The sequence below is a fragment of the Parus major genome, chromosome 20 (assembly GCF_001522545.3).
Source record: "Parus major isolate Abel chromosome 20, Parus_major1.1, whole genome shotgun sequence".
Lineage (NCBI taxonomy): Eukaryota > Metazoa > Chordata > Aves > Passeriformes > Paridae > Parus > Parus major.
This window is the reverse complement of record NC_031788.1, coordinates 3,569,954-3,594,134: the sequence shown is the minus strand read 5'-3', so window position 1 is coordinate 3,594,134 and position 24,181 is coordinate 3,569,954. Positions and strand designations below refer to the sequence as shown.

At 45.2% G+C, this 24,181-nt stretch overlaps 1 protein-coding gene across 7 annotated transcripts in view; it reads right to left on the bottom strand.

The window, feature by feature from the left end:
* PTPRT (protein tyrosine phosphatase receptor type T) overlaps nt 1-24,181 on the bottom strand; it is a 435,686-nt gene that overhangs the window by 7,361 nt on the left and 404,144 nt on the right. For all 7 annotated transcript variants that reach the window (XM_015647508.2, XM_033519067.1, XM_033519069.1 and 4 more), the window contains 12 exons: nt 22,143-22,219; nt 21,182-21,218; nt 20,211-20,308; nt 18,393-18,509; nt 16,939-17,093; nt 14,618-14,753; nt 13,312-13,461; nt 9,692-9,865; nt 6,593-6,724; nt 2,698-2,823; nt 1,284-1,447; nt 329-464 (listed from right to left, as the gene is read on the bottom strand). In XM_015647508.2, the coding sequence (XP_015502994.1) occupies nt 329-464; nt 1,284-1,447; nt 2,698-2,823; nt 6,593-6,724; nt 9,692-9,865; nt 13,312-13,461; nt 14,618-14,753; nt 16,939-17,093; nt 18,393-18,509; nt 20,211-20,308; nt 21,182-21,218; nt 22,143-22,219 (1,502 nt within the window). The remainder of the gene's footprint in view (nt 1-328; nt 465-1,283; nt 1,448-2,697; nt 2,824-6,592; nt 6,725-9,691; nt 9,866-13,311; nt 13,462-14,617; nt 14,754-16,938; nt 17,094-18,392; nt 18,510-20,210; nt 20,309-21,181; nt 21,219-22,142; nt 22,220-24,181) is intronic.

The following is a 24,181-nucleotide window of genomic DNA, read 5'->3' as shown; positions in this document are numbered from 1 at the left end:
CCCTGCATGGACAGGAGGACAAACCCCTGCATGGACAGGAGGACAAATCCCACTCTTCCCACAGCCATGTTGACAACTCTGTGGGGTTTGACCTCCTGAGGCATGGGACACAGGGTCCCTCACTCTGCCAGGGCATCCCCTCTTCTCAGCAGGAGAAGCAGGAGGATTCACTGAACACGTTAAAACAGGACCAGTCTGGTTTTATTCTGGTGTCTTCATGTTCCCATTCACTTTGATTCATCCTGAACGAAGCCATTTTGACATTTTCTGACCCATCCTGAAGTCCCTTGCACACACTGGGTGGGGAATGAGCAGGAAAAAGCCTTACCAGTGACTCCACCATGTTGGATTTGTTATTCCGTAGTGTTTTCACTATGTGGAACACGTCAATGATGTTTTGCTGTTGGATCATTTCACACACACTGCAGATGGCACAGAAGGTGCCGCTGCGTCCTCCACCGTTCCTGAGAGCAGGAGAAAAGGGGTGAGGCTGAGGGAAGGAGAGCACACACAGCTCACACCCCGTGGTCTCTAGTGGAAGGGCTGGTCATGGATGTTCAAGGGTTTGTGTGCCTAAAGGGGCTCCAGGAGAGCTGGAAGGGGGGTTTGGACAAGGGCATGGAGTGACAGGACACAGGGAATGGCTCCCACTGCCAGAGGGCAGGGATGGATGAGATATTGAAAAGAAATTCCTCCCTTTGAGGGTGGTGAGCCTCTGCACAGGGTGCCCAGAGCAGCTGTGGCTGTTCCTGGATCCCTGAAAGTGTCCAAGGCCAGGCTGGACAGGGCTTGGAGCAACCTGGGACAGTGGGAGGTGTCCACTAGAACTGAGTGGAGTTTGAGATCCCTTCCAAACCAAACCACTCTGTGAGTCTGTGAAAGCAGAGATATGTAGAACAGGGGCAGGCATGGATAGGGATAAGGGATCCCTGGAGTGGGGGGCAGGGAAGCTCAGGGGGTGCAATGCTGCATGCAGATCCCTGCTCTGGGCTCTCAGCAGCTCTGTGCCCAGAGCTGGTACATGGCAGGGCTGCCTCGGCTCCATCTGAGCTCCAGTCACGAGACCTACACTGTACCGGGGCTCTTGGAGCTGCTTCTCACTGCACTCAGTAAAATCCCAGGGCCAGGATACTGGAATGCAGTACAATATTCAACTTGAAGTGTATTATTTAACTCCATTTTCCCCAGCTGAAGCCTGGCAAGGCACTGGATTCCCAGATCCAGGACCAGTTGTCTTCACACAGCTCCACGTGAGGCCGCAGACGCTCCCCAGCCCTACTTACAGGCAGTGGACCACAGTGCGCCCGTCTCTGCCATCATACTGCTCCTGCCACTTCTCCAGCCTCCTGACCACCTTCAGCAGGGAGCGTTTGGAGGGAGGGGTGTCCCTGTAGGCCGGCCAGCCGATGTACTGCAGGTGCTGCACGATGCGGTACCCGTCCTGCGGCTGCAACACAGAGCTGCTGAGCGGGGCAGGGGACAGGGCAGGCAGCACTGCTCACACAGCATCACAGCATCCTCCCCTCTGCACCTGCACCTGCCTGCCTGACAAGGGCTTTGCTCTCAGCTGGATAATGATTATGACAGAGCCAAGCACACACCAAGTGCACGGAGCCTTGTTTGGTCTCCAGGATAAAGTTTCCACACAAACCACACAAACATATCAAAAGTCTCTTTCCTGCTTGACTGTGCTGTGCCATAGGAAGTAGAGGCAGCACTCAAGAATTCCCTGGGGGTTGTGGAGGGAAAGGATCCTCACAAGTTTGCTGGCAATGGCTGTGGTGTTGGACAGGGATGAGTGCAGAGAGCTGTGAGCACACAGCACCCGCCCTGCCAGCCCCGCAGCCACTGCCAGCTCCATCTGAGAGGCAGAGAGCCTTGTCCTGACCAGTTTTGTGACCCCTGGGACACAGGAAGGTGTCTAATATCCAGCCAGTCTATCAATCTATCAATTGGCTGGACCCCCAGGTTCCCTCTGCAGTGCCACACCTGACCATGCAGACACTGATGTGTTAAACTGCATGGAAATATAATTTGCGGAGCCTGCTTCCATTTCTGACTAGAAAAAATGAAAGAGGAACAACAAAGGAAACATCATCAATCTGGGAAACAACTAATGAGAGAAAAATCCTCTGCTGAAGCCCTTTCCTGCAGCCCTGAAGTCGAATTGCCAGGGCTCAGTGTGCAGATAAACTTTGTTTCTATCATTTCAGCTGTCCTGGGGCTGAGGGACACAGACAAAGAGTTGCTTACAGAAATGGCAGTTGCTTATTTATAGGGAAAGCAGTGGCAATTGGGAATCCCAGTCTAGCCAGTAAACATTGCATCTGTCTTCAGAGATGCTGCCTGGGAGCTGACAGATGGAGAGCTGCTGACACCATCCCAGTTTATTTCCTGCAATACTGATGGCTTTATATTGGCTACTAAGTGATGAATTGTTCTCAAATATACACAGAAAAATGCTCACCATTTAAATACAGATTTTCAGCTCATATCATGCACTTGCTGCCTTCAGCCAAGAGTCCTTTAGCAATGCAGGCTGATTAAATGTTAATTAAAGGAAGTAGCTGCAGTGGAATTTCATTCCTAGGTGAGAGATTCTGCATCTCTAAACCACAAATCTTGGCTCTGCCTCTTCCTTGAGCCAAAATGTGTTTTTGAGAATAACAAGGGAACGTGGTAGTTCTCCTCTCTTACCCTGGCCATGTTGCAAATCCGGAATATCCGGTTGATGATATCTTCATCAATGTCTGCTGAAACAAACTCCACTTGGATTGGGCCATAACAACAGGACGTCTTCTCTGGCCAGTACTGCATGCAGAGCTAGAAAAAAAACACAAAAATAAGCAGAAATCTTAATTATTAACATATCTAGTCATTGTTTTTGGATCTATAACCAGCTCAAAACCCATCACCACTCTTGTATATCGTGGCTTTGTTCAGAGAAGATCTCATTCTAGCTCAGTACAGCATTTTATATCCTGAATATGAAGCAAAAAAGAAATGTATTTTTAGGGCTTTTCTTCCTCTTTATTTTTGTATGAACACAATTTGGAACTGATTGAATTCTGGTTCTAGAGGTGCAGAGAAAGTGGCTGACAAATGAAGCTTCTGTAAGGGCTGAGATTTAACAGGAGCATTAAAAGATTAGTGTCTGTAGATAAATTTAATAGGAACCACAGAGATTTGGTAAAAATGAGGAAACAGTACAGGCACCAAGAAAATTAATCCTAATTCAAAGAAACTGGATTTTTTTTTTTCTGTAAAACGAATATTTTATTTTTCTGGCTCTACCAGTGAGCAGAGGAAGGAGAGTGAGTTTGCTCTGAGAGCAACAAGAGCAAGTCTGGTTTCAGGGTGAACCACAACTGCACCTCTGAAGTTTGTGAAGCAGGCTGGGAGTCTTTTTCTTCTGCTGATATAACTGAGTTGAAAGGACAAAAAAACACCCTATGCACACAAATTACAATCTAAGGATTTTAAATCCAGCTGGAAATACATCATGGCACAAAAATGTTTTGCATGAGATCTCATTAGCAGTTTCTGCTAAGATTGTATTTCTTTGTGGGCTTTTTTTTCTGCCTATTTTCAAGTGTAATTTTGTACAAGTTTTGAAACCCCCAAGATGCTCATCTGAACTCGATCTCGAGCTTTTCAAGTTCAATCACTGCCAGCAACAACGTCGAGTGTGTGCATGAGGCTGCATTAATTCTGCACTCCTGTTCTTCCTTTGATCATATAGGATTGAAATTGGGTGGGATAGTCACACAATCTTATGCATCTTTGCCCTTGTTAGTTTTTCAAGATTAAGCAAGCCAGCCAAGACCACACAAGCAAGTCCTTTGAAGGGTTTCTTTACTCTTCATTCAGACTTTCAAGCTGCCTAGTGATCTGCTCTCAAAGCACCTGTCCCACAGGCAGGGAGATGTGAGCAGAGCAGGAGCTTTGGAAAACAACCTCAAGGTGCACTGGGAAGCAGAAAAGGATTAAACCTTTCCTTAGCATGGAAAATCTGCTTTTCCCAGAGCAGGTCTGTGAACAGCCACCTCTCCAAACCCACAGGTGAACACAGTGCTGCCAGCTGCTGTTGTGTGCCCTGACCTGCACAGGGGTTATTTACAGACAGGTAATGACAGCACTGCCATGCAAGGACAGTGCAGGCACAGTGCCAAGTTCTCTTCCAGAAAACTCATCTCCACAGTGGCTCTGATGATCTGCTGGAGGGTGGGAAGGACCTGCAGAGAGATCTGGATTGATGAGCTTGAGGCCACTCAATCACACAGTGGGTGTGTGTGGTCTGGAGGGCAGCAGAGCTGGGGAAGGGTCTGGAGCCCCCAGAAGCAGCTGAGGGAGCTGGGAAAGGGGCTCAGCCTGGAGCAAATGAAGCTCAGGAGGGAAATCCTCTCTCTCTGCACAGCTCCCTGAGGGTGCAGCCAGCTGGGGAGCAAGCTCTGCTCCCAAGGAACAAAGGACAGGATGAGAGGAAACAGCTTCAAGCTGTGCCAGGGGAAGTTTAGACTGGATATAAGGGAAAATTTCTTCACTGAAAGAGTGGTCAGGCACAGCTGAGCAGCTGCCCAGAGCAGTGGTGGAGTCACCATCCCTGGAGGGATATAAAAGGTGCATTGATGTGGCACCTGGGGACATGGGTTAGTGCTGGCCTTGGTAGTGCTGAGATAACAGCTGGGCTCAATGGTCTTAGAGGTCTGTCCCACCCCAAATTATTCTATGGTATCAAAATCTCTCACTGTGTCCTGGTAGCTCATAAAATACAAACTTTAAAATCCTCCTTAACTTCCAGTGCCTCCTGGGTGTTTTGGCATTGGCTGCACTCTCGAGGGAGGTGACACTGTGCTACAGAAACTGTCACAGTGACTTCATGCCCTGCCAAATCCCCTTTTCAGTGCCTACAGACCACATCATAACAGCAAAAAGCCAGAAACTGTTTTTCCTTTGCTGGGAAAAAACTAAGCTTTGTGCAGAAAGTCACAAGAATAACACTGAGGCTGAAAGGTTTGTGTTTTCCCAGAACCAAGAGTGAGAAAGTGTGTCATTTCCAGAAAAAGCTGGGTTTTGCTTTGAAGTGTCAGGAAAAAAAAGGTGAAATTTGTCTCTGGATTCAATTCCAAGACGCAGAGTCAAGGAGGATGGATGGGAGAGGAAAACAGAAGATACAGAGGATCTCTGGTTCCTCACAGAGTGGTGGGACTCTGCAGGGCACCAGGAGAGCCCAGTGCTGAACAGAGCTGTCACTGGGGCTGGATGGGGGTCCCACCACATTCCCCCAGATGGGACATCCCCTGAAGGACTGGGGTGACTGACTTCTCCATCACCATCCGAAAAAGAGACCAACAGCTCACTGCCTTCAGTGTGGTCAGACAGGGAAGAGACAAATGAAAAACCAATCCATGAAGTGCCAACCACTGAGAGTTCCTCTCCTCTCGTTGAACAAGGGCTGTAATGGGTGAATTAAGCATGCCAAATGTACTCTCCACACAAATTGCATGATTATGCCTTTTTGAAAGCTGTTATCCTCTGCCACTCATCAGCAAGGTGGCTGGAGACACCAGGGCAGGAGGGATGGCAAAAGCTCCTCCCTGGAAAACTCAAATCCTGAAAATAATGCTGTGTCCAACAGCCAAAACCCAACAGACATGGAATTAAAAAGAAATAAAAAAAAGATTAAAAAGAGATATTATCCTCAAACTGTGCAAAGCACATTTCTCAGTATTACAGAATCATACTGGAAATCTCAGGGGAACGATCCTTCAAATTATTTCAGCTCTCTTGGTTTTATTCTTCTGGAAATGCCGTTGAAAAAGACAAGTGTGAAGCACCCAGAGGCTGTGGTAGGAAGCATTTTCCTTAACCAGACACAGACAGAAATATGAAAGGGGAGAAAGTGGGTTTGGGAGGGAAATTTTGACCTGCAAACATGAATTCTATAGTATATATAGTATGTATATAAAACTTTCTTACGATTTTAAATATACCTATTTTACATGATTTCATATTAAAGTATTTGTACAATAAATGTTGAGACTTTATAGCAACTTTCCAGTACATAAAAGGGGCCTACAGGAAGGCTGGAGAGGGAATTTTCAGAAGGAAATGGGGTGATAGGAAAGAGGGGAATAGCATTAAGCTGAAAGAGGGCAGATTAGATGGGATATCAGGAAGAAATTCCTCCTTGTGAGGGTGAGGAGGCCCTGGCACAGGGTGCCCAGAGCAGCTGGGGCTGCCCCTGGATCCCTGGGAATGTTCAAGGCCAGGCTGGATGGGGTTTGGAGCAGCCTGGGACAGTGGAAGGTGTCCCTGCCCATTGCAGGGGGCTGAAGTAAGACAGTCTTTAAGGTCCCTTCCCATCCAAACCCTTCCATGATCCCTGTTAATTACAATAAAAACTACCTTACAAAGAGCCAGGCATGTGGACTTCCTCTCCATTAAAACCCCAAAACATCACCTATCACTTTCCAGCTCCCCCTCTTTTATCTGTTGGGGTGGGAGAGAACCAGAAAAGGGCAGCAGGGACCCTCTGCAAACCCCTGGATTTGAGGAGGGAGTGACATGGCAGGAATGAAGAGGCACTGACCTGTGCTGCATCCATCTCGTTGAGCATCACCACGGAGGAGCAGTTGTAATCAAACACCAGCCTCCAGAAATCTGTGATGGTGTTGGGCAAGGGGTGCTGGGTGACAATGAAGGCAGCAGGTTGCTTGTGGCTCTAACAAAAGAATAAGATTAGTTAAAAAAAAAAATAAAAAAAAATTCAATCAACTTTTATTCAAAGGAATATTACACCCAGGAGGCTGTGGGGAGGCAATCTGAGCCATTTAACCAGATTATACAAATCACATCTCCTGCTCCTTGTTATCGCTCCGCAATGAATGAACGCCTCCTAATGGGATTCTTTTGCTCCCAATAAAGACATTTCATTAAAGAAGTGTCACAAGAGCAGAGATTACCCAAATCAATTATTTATATTTTGAGACTCAGCAAATAATGCTAATTCTACTATTACTACTACTATGACTATCAGTAATGTTAATAATTGGAAGGAAAACAGCTGGAAGCAAATGCTCTCCTTTGTGCTGCTGTGGCCTCGAGGAGCTCCAGAAGGGATTAGCCCTGGCTGCTGTGGCTGCCTGGGGGTGCAGGGTGACAGAGGTGGCACATTTGGATCTCAGCCATCCTTTGTGAGCTCGTGGGGCAGCATTCAGAGCCTGTGACATTGACATTTAATTTCTGATGTTGTTCTTTCACCTCCAAAAGGCCCCCTGACCTCAGCATCCCTAAGCAGGGAGGGGTGGAGCTGTGCTCCCAACCTCTGGGGGCTCAGTTAATGAGAGTTTGGGAGGCTCTCAGGGATGAAAGGCAACAAGCTGAAAACTTTATCGCTTCCCAACCACGGCAGGCAAGGCTTAAATGAGCCTGGAAACTGCACAGTCCTTTGTGCTGCACATCTGTGAAGCGGACTTGAATCAAAAGGCACACTAATTCTGGGGTAAAGAAGACAAAAAAGCACAAAAAACCCTCCAGCAGAATAAAATTTTGGATTTAAAATGAAGAAATAAATAAAATTGTGAAGTATTAAGCTGGCTATGGGGGTTTGCCTTTTGTTCTCTGTGTGAGGCAGATGTGGGTGGAAGTGCTGGGCAGGCAGTGCTGGGAAAAAGGGGTTCCTGAGTGTGCACCTGTAAGGAGGGTGATGGGACATGATGGGAACAAAATCATTTCTTTGTGAAATTTTAGTCTGAAACAGACTTTTATCTTTTTCCCCACTCTGCATTCCACATCTAGAAGCACCAGAATGGGTCAAAAGTTGTGAATCACCCGACCAGCGGTGGCAACAGAGCGGCAAATAAAAGACTGAGGTTTATCTCTTAACTAAACAGCAGAATGTTCCTGCTGTGGTTTTTTTCACGGTGTGCCAGTAGCAAACCTGGCTGAACTCTTGGCTGAAGGTCACATGTGCTTGTGGGGTTTGCCTTTGGGAGAAAAAGAAACCCTCCCCAGCTCTTTGCTACAGGGAGGAACCAGGTTCACTGTCCTGTTTCAAAGGGAAGGTGACACAGAGGTGTGAATTACTCATGCAAGAGAACATGAGTGGGAATATGGGGGAATGATGACACATAAATTCCTGTTTTTCTCCAAACCCCATGGATTAAACACAAATCTATCATCACTTCTTCATGGCTTGACTCATGATGTGACTCAAGTCTCATTTTTTAAGGATTAAGTTCCATCGTTTTGGGGGAAGCTGAGGGACAATTTTGCTCCTTTCAAGGCCACATGGGATGGATGGAGAGTGTCCTCTAAGAGTCCCTGCTCAGTGCAAGACTTCACACACAGATCTGTGTGTGCAAGAGCAGCTATGAAAATGTAGGATCCTGGATGTTCCACTGTGATTATTTTTGTCCCCAAAAGTTCCTGAATCCTTTATGGAAAGATAAAGGAGAGTCAGAGAACATCACAGTGGCTGAATTTCAATGACGGGTGAAAAACTGCTTTGTACTTAAAAAAATTAATCCACTGGAATTTTGTGGAGAAGGATCCAAATATTTGCAAAGTGATTTGAGGTAACGAAGGCTGAAATGTACAAATATTCCCAATCCCTAAGAAACCAAAGACTGGATTGTGCTTCTGCAGATGTGCAACAGCACTGAACACAGTTTAAAAAACAAATTTCCTTAGGCATGTTTGCAATACACAATCTTGCTGAAAAAAAATCTAAATTCTGTGACCATTTGACTGAATATCTTGAATGCAGCAGTATCACTGTTTCCCAGACTGAAGAACAGGAAAAATTAAAAAATAGAGACCCTGCTGCTGCCAGGGAAAAAATGATGCCATTTCACCCTGGATCATATTTACACATACTCCAACTGCAATAATTAGTGGCTTTAAAGACATCTGTGTCCAAAGGCAGTGCAGCAAAAAGAAGCCATCAACATAATTCATCCTCCACAAATGACCCGTGCTGTGAGATTCCAGGCTATAAACAAAGCGAGGGAAAACGCCCTCGGACAGAGTCACATCAACTCAACTCACATCCTTTAGCCTGAAAATATTTTGTACATCTGATCCCTGCACCCCCACATTCTTAACTGCATAAGATCAAATCAATCACTTGCTCCACACTGCAAATTATCTTTTCCAAGGAGCTGACCTGGCAAACATTTCTCTTCCCAATGGATACAAAAACCAGTGTATGGGAAGAGCTTCCCCCCGCTTTTTGTGTGTCCACCTTTCTGTGATCCAGCCTCAGCCTGCACACTGAGGGATGCCTTTACCAAAAATCTTCTGTCAGTGTGGTGCAGAATTAGGGTGTGTGATCACAGAATAACAGAATGTAACAGAATGTGCTGAGTTGGACATGATCCTAAAGAACCAGGGAGTCCAACTCCTGGCCCTGCCCAGCACCATCCCCCAGAGTGCCCAAAAATATTGTCTGAAAGCTTCTTGAACTCTGTCAGGCCAGTGCTGTGACACTTCCATGGGATAATCATAGTCTAGAGGACATATTTTGGTGGCAAAGAGAAAATTCACGTGCTTTGCCCAGTTTGGAGATATCAGACTCAGCAGCTACAGCTAAGTAAATTTTTTCTTTAAACCCATTCTCCCAGAAAATCATCCCGAGCGGGGATAAACCGGTGGTGGGCTGCTCTGGGTGTGCCAGGGCAGTGCTTACATCCATGAGTGCAGCATTGATGTAGTTGCTGGACTCTCCATCCACGGAGATGAGGAAGGGCAGGCAGCGGTCCAGCGGCAGCACGTCCATGCAGCGGTTCTTGTCGTGGTTGCGGGGCAGCAGCCCGATGCTGCAGTCCTCCGGCCGCACCCGCGGCGTCACGATGTTCAGGGTCTGTGAGGGGCAGGGAGCAGGGGAACAAGGACACAAACAGCCTGAGTGCCTTGCAGTTCGATTCCAAGGAGGATGCCATATGCACAGTGTGTTTGTTCTAAAGGGACTCAGGGCAGCAGAGCTTTGGCGGTTGGGTAAAGGTGAAAAAAAAATACAAAATAATTACAAAATTGTTACCCTTGTAAAACCATGGCTCAGGCCTGCTACTTCAGCTAAGCAGAGGAGGACACATGGGAAAGTGACTCAGCTGAACTGGAGGTAGAAAAATAAGTTATAGAACCATCATGGGCTCACATCGTGGTTCATGGTGGTTGGTTGAATTTAATTTGTTGTGCTTAAATGGGAAGTAACTGCTTAAAGAGGCCTGGGTTTTGCAATAAAGGGCTCTCCTTTGTACTTGCCTGGGGACTCTGCCTTACTGGGCTTTGTAGCATTTGGCAACCCAGAGATAAAAAGGAAGAAGCAGTAAGGAGCTTGTTGCTGTTATAACACATTGCACTTTGCAGATTGGCTCGAGGGACTCTTCCAAACATTGTTAGCCCCAGCTAAAATTCAAGCACTGAGCACCTCCCAGACACCTCCAGCTCTAAGCCCACAGAACAGCTAGACAACATTCCTGGTCTCCCCTGGAGGCTGGAAATAGGTGTCACAGGTATAAATAAGATGCAGCTTTAAGGTGGTGATGGAGTGAAACCTCCTCCTGTTTCTACCATCCTTAGGGTGGAAGCACAAATCCTTCCCTCTCTTCAGGTGGGTCCTGTGCAGGTGTCCCCTGAGTGATGATCACCCAGCAGGTCAGACTGTGTTCAGAGCCCCTGGTGTTCCCTCACACTACTGACTTATCTTATAAAAACCTAGGATAAAATGTTGTTTTGAGGTTTTTTTTAACAGAAAAGCCTATTTGTTTCATATATTATTTAGATTGCTACATTCCTTTTGAAGTGACACATAGGATGCTTCACTTACATAGTCATAGCTAATCTCTGGGGCCTTGATGTCAGTCTTTGACTGTTATCTGCCTTTTCCACAGCTTGACAGACTATATTTCTTTGAATCTATTTTACTGTTGTGTTCCCCATTGTGGAAGCCTCTTGACAAACCAGTCCAGGTTGGTCAGCAAGGATCAAAACTCAAGAATCAAAGTGAATGCATCTTTGCATCAGTGCTGAAGTGGTGGTAGATCAGTGGCTGCCTGATGTCATTGTATTTTCACTTTTACATCTCCCCTTCCTGAGCAAAGCCCGTGGAGTCCTACAGTGAACTCTCTGCAGCCAGAAGAATACAAAATATTTAGAGGCAAAAAAAAAAATCTTACAAAGAGCTGGACATCTGCCACAGTGAGGTTATGAATGAAGAAAAGAGGAAGGTCAAACAATCCAAGATAAAAGAACGTGTCGAAGTATAAAACTTGAAATAATATATTTGCTCTAAATTATTCAGGTTCTGCATTGTCTGGAGATGGAAAGCAGGGAGTCTGGCTGGAGAAACAATATGGAATCTCAGATCTCTGACAGTGCAGATAATCAGGCAGGTGACTTGACAGTGATTTACTCCTGCCTGTTTCATGCTACTCCCCTCTCTTCCTTGTTCCTGTGCTGATTAAGATTAAAAAAGCTCTCCAGAGTGAGCTTTTGTGTGTCCAGACAACATGTAGAGCATGAGAAATACATCCAGCCTTACCTCAGGGCCAGAGGGACCTAAATACCACACACTGCAAGCACAGATCTATAGTTATATCAACTGGTTCCTAAAGATTGCAGCAGAGATACCAGCTTTTGCATTAAATCCAGACAATCGGGGCTGAGGAACGCTCTGAGCCAAAATCCTGTAAAAATAGATTCCACGACGAGACAGACACTGAACCTCTTATGCAAAGCACACTGGAGCAGTTCCTTCCCACAGGAGCTGCCAGCCCCTGGCAGCTCAAAAGAACAAGCACAGAGGTGACAAATCCCATCTCATATCATGACAAAATACACCCAGCAAGCGGTGGCTGGCTTTTTTAATAGTGGGGTTTTTTTTAATAGTGGTTTTTTTAAACAGCATTTGATGAAGTTCGGCTCTGGTTCCTTCATGCCAAGAACCTGAAACACTTTGACAGACCTGCTATCACTTGATAGAACCAGATCTTTTTTTAATTGAACTGCCATCAGTTGGGATCCACGTTCTTTATCTCACTATACCAACCCTGATGATTCCCTGTAAAGCTTCAGATAAAAGACACACATTCTCCCTTTGCATAGAGAGGGAGGAAAAGAGGCCTCTGACTCAGGCTGGGGATCCCAAAATGAATTCTCTTGCTGCAAAATACACTTTCCTGGGAGAGGGGGTGGGAATTTACTACAATTAAAGCAATCTCCACCTTTTTACTCTGACTGTAAGTGACCTCATACAAATAGTAGATGTCTCTCTCTTTCCTGTCAAACTCACCTTGCTGCAATTTCCCCATTCTTGTTTCTTTTCTACATCGATGTTGTCTCAAAATCATAGATCCACAGAATGTTTTGGTTTGGAAGAGATTTTCAAGCCCATCCATTCCACCTGTCATGGGCAGGGACACCTTCCCCTATCCCAGGTTGTTCCAAGCCTCCTCCAACCTTGGCCTTGGACACTTCCAGGGTTGGGGCAGCCACAGCTGCTCTGGGAAGCCTGTGCCAGTGTCTCTTCAGACTCACAGTAAAGAATTATAGATTCATGGGGAATAAGACTGGAAAACTTAGTTCAGTGTTCAGAATTCTGGGTGAACTCTTCACTTTGTGAGAGGAACAGCTGCACACAGCTGGAGTGTCCTAAGCCCATTTAGCAGGATGGGTAAGCAACAAGGACCAGAAACAAAGGAGGGGACCCTATTTTGTTGCTTGCCTTGGGCAAGGAGCACTAATGGAGCACTTGTGAGTTTTACTGTCCATCATTTTGGGTCTCATCACCAGGAACCTGGCAAAACATTTGCAGTGAACTGAGGGATTCATTGACATTTAATTGAAAATTAGCAATAGCCAAAATAACGCTCACTGAGCTCCCTCTCTCCCCTGTGTGGAAGGTTGTCAACAAGTTGATTGTCAAAGCTTGGAAGCACCAAGCACCGTATGAGCCACAAGAATGGATAATAAGACACCTTGAGGCATAAATGTTTCTGTATAAATTATGGAAGGAAATGAACAATACCATACTCATTAGAATAAGAAGTACAGCATTATGTGTGAAAATTAATACCCTTGCTCTGCTAGAGTGATGGGGACAATTTTTTCCCTGCTGAAGGCTGAATAGCCCATGCTCAGAAACAAACCTCTACCTGACCCAGTAGTACAGCAACAAAAATCAACTGAAATCAGACCTTGGCTCAGTGTCCCCCTTGTCTGCTCTGCTGGAAATCCCAAAATAACACACAGAAATAGATTAAACACCTTCAATACACCAACTGCAGTGACTGAGACATATGAAATTACCTGAAACTCATCTTTTATCTGGCTGGAATTGGTCTGTGGATCCAGCCTGCTGATGTTGTAATATATGGATCTGAACTCACAGACTGGAATGGCTGTGTTGCCACAGAGACATGCCTCCAAAATGGCATCATGGACAAACACGTACTGCTCCTGCACAGGGGAGGAGATATTAAAATCATATTTTGAATACAGATCATCAAATATCACTCTTTTTTTTTTTTTTTTTTCATAAGTCATGCCCAATATGCATATTTGGCTCTGTTTCATGTGGAGACAAATTACACAGTGTGCTGTGTGACAGCTTTGTGAGCATATTTCATCCATCATCTCACGTGTTCACTTCAGATTTACAAGGAAAATGGGGACTCTCAGGAGTGTTGGGACAAAATGGGGGTGGGCTGAGGAGGACATCAGGGAGCAAAGCCTCTCTGCCCACAAGGCAGTGGCCAGGGATGGACCTCCAATAACACCATAGAATCACAGAATTGCTTAGGATGGAAAAGACCTCTAAGATCACTGAGTCCAACCCAGCACTGCCAAATTCACCACTGAACTTGTCCCCAGCTGCATGTCTGTCAGATCCTTGCAGGGAGGGTGACTCCACCACTGCCCTGGGCAGCCTGTGCCAGGGCTGGACAGCCCTTTAAATGAAAAAACTTTTCCCAGTATTCAATTTAACCTTCCCTGGCATAACTGTACAGAACTAACAGGTTTCTTCAGAACCCTGGGATCTGGGTATTTTGGGTAAAACTCTTCCCCTAAAGTAAATATGGGAAGGGCAACAAAGTTAACAGCCCTCCTCTGGTCCAGGCTATTGTCCTGTCCCTCAGGAGGGGAAGGGGTTAAGGGACACACATAAAACCTGTGCAACAGGCTAACACAGTTCCACAGGAGTTTGTGCAGCTGCCAGACACTGTGTGATGGAGCACCTTGCTCAACCAGCACCCAAAGCTTGAATCAAAGAGGTTTTGTTTGCTTAGCTTGTAATTGATATACACCAGCTACTACTGGAGCCTGCAGTGCTCCTATGAATGAGTCATGAGAGGCTTCAGGAGCTCTTTTTTCCTACTATGAGAATAAAATTAATCAGCAATGCACAGACCTAAACTTCAAGGTTTGCCCTGCTGTCTTAGAGGCCTCGAGTAGCTGCCAGTGAATTGATTTGGTGCAAATCCGGGCATGTTTAGCCACCGAAAGTTCTGCATAATCAAGGCACAGAGCAAGCCAGTGTTGACTTAATAAATTGCTGGGCAGAGAAGCTGACAGGAAAGCAGCACCTCGTGCAGGGGGAGCTGCTGGCACCCACCTCTGTCTGCACCAAATTGACCCTCTGGGAGCGCAGCTCTCGCACGCAGTTGAATATATCCACCACGCCCTCGTTCTCTGCCATGTCCAGCATGATGTCGATGGCAATAAAGCACCCTGTCCTCCCGGCCCCAGCACTGCAAAAGAAAAAGGCAGGGGGGTCTGTGTGACCAAGGGGTGGTGGAGAGGCAGGGATCTGTGGAGGAGAGGATGGCAGCAGCACACACACAGCTGTCTCCTCCCAGGAGCTGCTCCAGCTCCCTGCTGGATTCGTTTTTCTGTTTTAGGGTTTAGGAATGAGGGGAAATACTATTTCTTGAAAAGGGAGAAGAAACAAAAGCTTTGTGTTATAGAACATCAACAAAATATTGCAATAATACTCATAATTTTACAGGTCAGGTCACACCTCTCATCACACAGGGGAGAGCAGCCTCCAGATTGCAAACACACAATTCCAGACATTTTCTTCCCTGGGACTCTCTAGAAGGTGTGCATACATTTACTCCAGTGGGCATGATGAAAGGAGCTCGGTCCTCCACCTCAAATGCTTCTCTTCCCTTTTGAATCCAGAGGAGTTTGGATCCTGAGGAGGGTGATTTCAAGTCATGGATTGTAAATTACAGAGAAAGGAGCTCAAGGCTACTTGGACCCTTCAGTTCAGAGCTCCTCAGTGCTTGTGAGAATTGGGCCATCTCCTGCATCTCCTGTTGTCATCGTGTCCTCCTTCCCCTCTGGGAAATCATCCAAGCTGCTTAGGTGTGAAGGATGGAGAGAGGAGAACGTCTCTTCACATTACTCTGAAGGAAACAGAACTCAGCTCAAACCAGGGAAACTTCAGCTGCACTGAAATCTCCACCAGAGCCGAAAGCAAGGAGATATGAATGACCATAAATTAATGGTCCAGATTAATCAACTGCTGAACAGAGAGAAGATATTTTTCATTTGCAGAATTTTAATGAATAAGTGGCATTTCCTCTCCCTTTATCTCTCAGCTTTTCAGAGTTTTAACAAATAGTTTTAACAGTTCTATATTTAGAGGATCCTGGCACTTCATAAATATCGAACAGTGGTATTATCCAGCCAGGCATTGGTGAGGAGAATTTGGTAATTACCACTTAAAGCAAGTCATTAAAATTCAAAAGCAGATAAATAAAGTGGAAGGAAATGGCATTTATTCATTAAAATGGGAAGGATGAAAAATCTCTCCTTGCTTTCTTGGTGACAGTGAGTCAGGTTCAGACACCTTTCAGGGCCAGCCCTGTGTCATGGCACCAAAGTAGCAAACTCAGGCCCTCAGCTGTAAATGAAATCTCTTCTGCCAACTCCTCAGGATTAGCTGTACTTGATTATAAAACTTGTTTGCTAAAAGAATCCAACAAAACAAAACACCCACCCAATCCAAAGCTGCTTAGAAAAGATAAGATTTGATTGATTTTCCTTTTTAAAGTAGTTGTAGGATGTATTTTCTCTCTCTTTTGCAAGACACAGAGCGGGAACTAGAGGCAGTCCCCTGTGGATGGATTAAGGGTGAGATTTTGGGACAGCCAGCTCTGTTCTCTGGCCTTGTGCTCAAGCCACATCTTTTGCTCACACACACCCTGAGCCCTGCAGACATAGCTGCTGCTGCAAACCCAAACTCTGGTTTTGTCACAATGCCTTTCCTTGCATTTGAAGGCATTTAACTCCTTTTATTTGGTAGCTGGAAGTCACTGGGCAAGTTTTTAATCTGAGATTCCCACCCCAGCTCCTGGGCTTTCAGTAGGCCAAGGTGCCCAAGGGCTGACAGCCAGACCCCGCCAGAAAAATATTTCAGACCATAAAAGCATAAAATCACAGAATGGTATGTGTTGGAATGGACCTTAATGATGGTGTGGGCAGGGTCACCTTCCTCCAGAGCAGGAAAGGCCTTTCATGCTGGACAGAGCTGAGCTGCAGCACATGAGGGTACAGAAAAGCAAAGGTGCTTTAAAATTCTCTGTGTTTGTGCCCAGCATTGTCCATCCTGCCACATGAGGTTTGAGGGCCTGGAGTGGCTGTCCCAGATATTCACCACTTCCCTGAGCAGAGCTGAATGCTCTGCTACGACCATCTGGGGGAAGGACTTCTACATTTGAGAGTCCCCCTCTGCCGTACTCCCATCATCTCCAGCTCATGCCAGCTTGGCTCCAGATCAGCCACTTTAGCGAAGAAAAACATATTTCCCTTTGTTTCCCGGCGAGGCCCACAACAGTTTCCCTTAAACAGCGGCTGGTTATTGCCAGGAGGGAAGAAAAGAGAGGGAAGAGCTGCTGGAGGAGGGGCTGAGGTGGAGAGCTGGCCTACCTGCAGTGCACCACGATGGGTCCTGCCTCGGGGGGGTTGAGGAACTTCACCTGGCGGACGAAGCCCAGCAGCCCCGTGGCGTAGCAGGGGACGCCGTGGTCCGGCCAGCTGGTGAAGTGGAACTGCCGAATCTCTCGGATCTCATGGTAGCCTTTCTGAGGAGACAACACAGCCTCTATTTTTCTTCCATCAGACTCCAATCAGCATATTCTGCTCCCTGCTGCCTTCACTCAAGCAGAGGGATAACAAGCACTGAGCTCTCACTACGTGTGGAAATGTGTCCGAAGCTGCTTTTCGCTCTAAAAATGCTTTCAGCCAAATTCCAGCTCCCAGGGAAGTGGGTAATGCTCCCCTGAGGGCTGGGAAGGTGGCTACCAGCTCCCCTTCCAACCAGTGGTCCCAAAGTTCAAACCCACCTCATCAAGGTGACCTCAGCCCTGGCTCTCCATGCCTGTGTTTATCCTCATCCTCTCGTGTTGTAGCCATAAACCACCAAAAATTCACTCTTAAATCCTGTTTGAGGCATTGAAGCAAGAGCCTGGGGAGTGAACACCTCGAGAGTGGGCATGCCCCAGGTAACAGCAGATTTTCTGCCACCTTCTGCCAAAAATTCTCTGTTTGAAATACTGCTGGCGGTGAAAAGGGCAAAAATTGGCACCCAGAATCATCTTTTCTGGGGAGAGCAAGGTGTTGGTATGTGAAAATCACACCTTTATGATCCCTGCAAAGGGTAACCCAGAACTCTGGCTCAGCTGTGTTTTATTGTCCAGGAATTGTGGGTGGAATCCAGCAGCAGCTCCTCTAGCCTGTCAGATTTTGGCATTAGCATTTGTCACCAAGTTTTTCTACGATTTAATGAAATATGGAGCTGATGTATCAGAAAACTGAAATAATATTCCCAGTGTGGCTGAAGTTCATTGAGCAGGAAATTTTGGAAAAGCTTTCAAACCACTTACAGAGTGTTTGGAAAGTAATTTGGACAGATCTGGAATACTCTGACACTTAGACTTCCAATTTCTAATTACAAGTAACAAAATCTTCCAAATCCTGCTGGTCTGGGGATAGGTTTTATACTCCTGCTTTTATTATATTCTCATTTCTGGTGAAAGGGGACCCTTTGTGGCATCCAGTTGAACTGGTACCTTTTTTCCTCTGCCATTTGCCACTGTAAAACAAGGCAGTTATTATTCCTGGCATACCATCAGCTATCTGCTGCCTTTTGGATGCAAGTTAAACTTTATGCACTGTGGATTCTACTTTTGTGGTTACATCAAGATGTTCCTGTAAAACCATTTGTCCAAAAATGGAATCCCTGTCAAAAATTTAGTTTGCTGATGTGAAGCCTGTCCAAATAGCACAGCTCCCATCTCCAAGAGCGTTCTGGATGTGTTTCCCAGAGATTCTGAGCACAAATGAAGTGTGTCACAGTTTCAGCTGCCTGAAGACCTCCTTACCTTTTGGACAGTGAAGGTACGTATGACATACTCTGCCAATGGCTCTGTCTCAATTAATGTGACTTTAATATCTCCATAGACTTCTGTGTCATCTGGCCAGTATCGAACACACTTCACCTGGGGGGAGAAGGAAAATATTGAGAGGAACTCGTTCAAGTTGAGTCAGAGCTGACCTATATTTTCCTCCACTTTCAAGCTGAAGCCAATGCAAATTGGGCTTTCTTCTGATGTGCAGAGTTGCCAAAATTAACTGTATAAATTAGATCAAAATTCCTTTACCACACATAGAATCCACAGGCAGGATTTTTCTAAAGACCCCTTTGTTGTCCACACAAATGCAAATGATGCATTATGTCTTTTTTCTTTCTTTTTTTTTTTTTTTTAATCTTTGAATTTCCATGTGTGCCTGGCCTATATCAGATGTACAGAACACCTGACAGCCACCACCTTTTGAGAAAAATCTGTGCTACTGTTCCTGTAATTCTGAACTCTCTGTGTTTAACCAAAGAATTTCAGTTCATGGGGATTGTGGGATACATGTTGAGACACTAAATTTGTTTGACTCTGAGCTTTCTTTATCAGATGTGGACACAAAGTTGGCATTTTACCAGCTGTGACAGGCTTCAACTGAGGCTCAAGAGAGAAATCTCCTGAGCAGGTAAACATATCCCAGCTTAACCAGTTCGAGGAGCCATGTGCAAAAACAGCAGAAGAAATAAAAGGAAGGCTGTGAAACTCCAGAAGGGATATTTAGGCTAACAAAGACTATCAGGTTATTAAATGCTGTAGCATGAAAGAGTGGAACAATACCTAAAGCTGAAGCAATTAGCTGCTGCAAAGCAGGCTTCATGTTCCAGTTCCAGTCATAATTGAAAGGGGTTTTATAAATATTAAATATGATTAATGTAGGTTTGTTGTGGGTTTGTTTTTTTTTTGTTGTTTGGTTGGGTTTTTTTTCTTTTACACAGAGGCATTTATTTCAAACTGAAGTGTCAGTAGAAGGTAAAATAGAATAAATAGTAATAAATGAACACAAGCAGCTGGCATTCAACCATGAGATCTAAGGGAAATCAAACACAAAGGAGCTGAATTTCTAATGGCTCTGAGTAAACGATAATTTAAATTTTTCTTAGTACCCAAGCAATTGAAAGTTACAAACATCAGGACAAATTTTTTTTAGAACTCTGGTTTCTGGCTGAAAATGCCTCTCAAACAAAAACCATGCTGGGAAAAGCCACCCCAGACATTCTGCTGCATTATTTCCTGAGGTCCAGCCAACACCTTTTGAGTTATATTTGGTCCCATGATGGGCAGTGGGAGTTGCTTTGTGCTGGCACAGGGATGTCTGGTCCAGGTCAGACCAGGAGAGGGATCATGGGTGTTTAGGGTGGTCCCAGGATCCACAAAAACCTCAACCACCAGCAATAACGACCTCAGGAACTCCAGGTTTTGGACTCTCGTGTAAAGAGGTCTTTTGATGGTTGAAGCACCAGACACACATCTGGAGTTTTAGAGGAGTATTCAAATCATCAGATAAGGAGTAACTATTGCAGAAGTACATTTTTCCTTCTGTGCTGAGGAAGGTGACAGGTAGACAGCTTCTGAGCTAGCATAAATTTGTGTAACTCTGCAAGCCCAGACTTACAGCACGAACACGATCCTTATTAGTCTAGAAGGGAAGCAGCTAAGTATTACAAAAGCCAGCATTTTACAGAAAAACCCAGAGTGGCTGAATTAATTTCCTTCCTGCAGGAAGCAAAAGGCATTTTGTCAAACACAGCCCTGGTCGGGCTTGGCACATTGGGAGTGGCACCTTACCCTGCCCACTTCCACCAGGTTGGTGACCATGACAACACTCGCGGAGTTTTCTTGCCAAATCATTCTCCAGAAATCCTTCACTGTCTCTTGCATCGGCCCTGGGGCAGGAAAGACAAAAAGGACATCTCAAGAGAGTGCAGGGAATGCCAAAAACCCCTCCCAGCTGCTCTCCAGCCTTGTCCTGTTCCTGCAGGATCCTGCTCTCTCTGAGATCTCCTGCCATTCAGGGTTACAGACACCCACAGCCTGGAGCTCTCTGGGAGGTCCAACCTTTCCTCACAGCAGGTATTTAAGGTTCCAGCACGGTGGCAACACAAGTGATGGCTCCAGAAAATAACTGTGTAAGAGATGGGACAAGGATGTGCCCCACACTGAACCTGTACTGTAATTCACACCTGATGCAGCACAACATTTCACAGTTCAATATTGACTGATTATGGAGGAGGAAGGAAACATGCAGGAATTAGCTCTTTTCTGAAGTTTTCCCCAGAAGAATTTCTGGTTCCAAAAGCCAACCAACCAGTGCTCACAAGAGGTTTGTCAGCCTCGAGCCTCTCCCTGACCTTATTTCCTTTCCTACAGGAAACTCATCAAGTGACTTACAGATGGTGGTGTTCAAATGCATTTCCTACTATTTCCCTTCAAAGGCTCATCAGTCACAGCTTATTCACACTTCCCACCACCAGCAAGGTAAAGCCAAGACCCACAAAGTCCCTTGTAGTTGTCCTGTCATACTCCATCACAAATGACACATTCTAGGCTGCACTGCCACCTCTAAGTGACATTTTCTATTCCTGCAGCTGAGGTTTTAAGTCTAAGTGCCATAAAGATCTTGGAAAACTCTACATCCTTCCCCCTTTTGCCCATATAAAGTTCCCCAAAACAGATGGTGCCACCCCATAAAAAGCTACTACAACAATGTAAACCAGCAGTGGGTTTACAAATATTTAGACATACAAGAGTGAACTTGCCTTGGGTTGCAATGTAATGGCGAGGCCGATGGTATCCCTGGGAAAAAAAAGAAAATAGGTGAGTGTCTGTGAGATCACAGCTCAGACAAAGCCCACCAGGGATTTGATACTTTCCAGGTGCCAACTGCTGCCCTCTGGACAGTGTATAATTGTGTAATATATTATAACTAACTGGTTATGGAATGAATGAATGAATGAATGAATGAATGAATGAATGAATGAATGAATGAAAGAATGGGCATCTGGGCTGCCCTGAGAGATTTTAGGTGAGGGCAAATCCCTCAGGCTGAATAACACAATCTCTTCATGCCAAAGACAAGGCAGGAATGGGGCACTTTTAAACTTTTTCCACAAAGAAACACAAATCCTGCATTACCTGTGGGTAACACCAAAAACAGATAGGCAAAACACAACATCTTGTTTGAAAAGAAGAATTTGTCTCTGTGAAAATTCTGAGGGCAATTTTATCCTTTCAAGAAACTATTCTAAACATTTCCTGTTGCTGTGGCTCAAGAGCTGTGTTCTCTAGACACATGTCCATTGATCACCCTGTGTGTGAGACAGAGGCTGCTTTTCCAGTGCCATTCTATAACACTTAAACAAAAATCAATCTGTTTACATGCATGCCTTCTGCACCACAACTTTGTGAGTAGCTGGCAAATCTCTGATATCTACTAATGCCATTGTGAGGGGCTGATATTGATTTCTGCATCCATCACTTAGCCCACATCCCACTTATGCTGGTGGATCTGTCAAACAAGGGAAATCTCCATCTGTCCACATTGGTCAGATAAAATAAAGTGGAGACTGAGAACCTTCTCCCTGTCACAACAGGGTGTTTGTGCAATGTTCAGCTGTCATTCATATCAGATCCACAGCCTGGCCCTGTGTCAGGGGCCCTGTGTCATGAGCAGGATTGTCACAGGCGGGTTTGTCACAGGGGGAATGTCCGGAGCCTTACGTCGATGTAATTGGCGTTGATGTAGTCAGAGTGAGGGTCCCCATCCAGCAGCTGCAATCTCACTCTTGAGTGATCATCTGAAGGAAGGAAAAGGAAAAAAAAAGTGACAGTAACGATAAAGAGGAGTTTCTAAATGATCTGCTGACTCCTGCAGGGGTGCTGGCATGGAATTACAGAATGCCCTGAGCTGAAAGGGACACAAAAAATGCAACTCCTGGCCTCAAAAATCCTACCATGGCAACTGAATGAATGATTGAATAGTTACAATAACCAGAAATGGAATAGCATCATGTGTATTCCTGTTGTTAAAAGCCAAAGCTTTTTTTGTGTTTAAGATGTAATGTTGAGATCCTTAAGTCAGTCATGCTCTGTATTCACTGAATCCATTGCTGTCACCAAATCCTTCTGAGGACCTGAGACAGGTCACCATCACCTGGTTTGGGAGGTTTGGGACAGATCTTTGCCAGGTGGAACTCCATGACAAAAAAAGTTTTCCTGCTTGGACATTACAAACTCCCTTAGCTTCATCTGATCTAGGGAAACTGAGGCAAGAGCTAAAACTGACAAGAGCAGGACATAAATAAATAGATCATGACAGAGATATAAAAGATTAAGGAGGGTAAAATGGTAATGAAACCCTGCAAATAAGAAATGGAAAAACCCAGAAACTGGAAGGAAATACAAATTAAATCAGAGTAACGTTCCTTCATGTAACCCACAGAACTAACAGCAGCAAAATGGCATCGCTGAAAAAAGCCCCAACAAAATCAGAAATGTTCATCATTTTGAGGAGATTCAAAGTTACTTTAGATAAGGCAATAAAATAGCAGAGATCAATCTTTTCATCTCTCAGCACGCTCCAGTTCAGGCACAGAAAGGAACTACCCCAGCGGGCAGATTATGCCGTGATTTTCCACAGGGGAATATTTTGATCTTCCTGTGGAACAGCTGGTGCTGGGCTCTGTCACAGGAGATGCTCCAGAGCCAGGCTGCTGATGTGATTTGCTCTGGCAATCCCAGCACTGCTATGCAGTTAATTGCAGAACTGCTTCTAAGGGCCAGTTACTCGGCAGAGGCCACTGGGTTATGGGGGTCACTGCTGGCCATGCTGTGCTCATCTCTAAATCATATTTTAAAAGAAGTATAATATCGAGTCCATTAAGTTTATTTCCTCCCTGCCAGCCCTATGGAGCAAAGCTCTCAGTCAGAGAAGCATGAATGTTTAGCAGCACTTTGCAGAGCACAGGCCTAAGGATGATTTACATTCAATTAAAAAGAATCATAGCAATGAAACATAAAAATATGAGGTGTGATTCTGCAGTAACTCAGTCAAAAGGGGTTTAGTCATGTCTTAATTAAATGTAGAATCAGATAATAATTGTGAAGACAGATGCAGGAGCAGTTCTGAAAACCAAGACTTGGATATATATTAAATATTCATTTGGCTGTGTAAAGGAATGATTCTACTCTGTTCAGCCATTGGGTGAGATTTACACACCTAAAAAAAATACAACCACATTGCTGCATTTATCAAATCCCATATCTGCATTCAAAGAAGGTTCTGCAGGTGAATCCATCAAAAGCCCTGCTATATTTGTATTAATAAATATAACCTTTGTAGACACAGGGAAGGGGGAATATTTCTCCAAGTGCTGATGTTCCCAATTACCTGCACTCAAGGCAGCTGCACGAGGAGTCACAGTAAATCATGTGGTTAGACAGACAACAAAAGAATTTATACTTAGAGCAATTCACAAAGACAGACAAAAAGCTGATTAAACCGGACATGTGGATGAAATACAGGGAAACTCCCGCAGACAATTTCACACTTGCAATTCCAGGCAGCAAACTAAGCTTGTTAGGAGCCACATGGAATGAAAGCAAAGAAAAAGCAAACCCTGGAGCAAATGCCTGGGAGGGGAACATTCACTGACTCCTCCCAAGAGAACACCACCGTGGAAGTCTCAACTCATTGCAACAACAGAACCAAAAATGATGAGACCAAAAATGTCCCAATGATGAGACCAAAAATGTCCCCA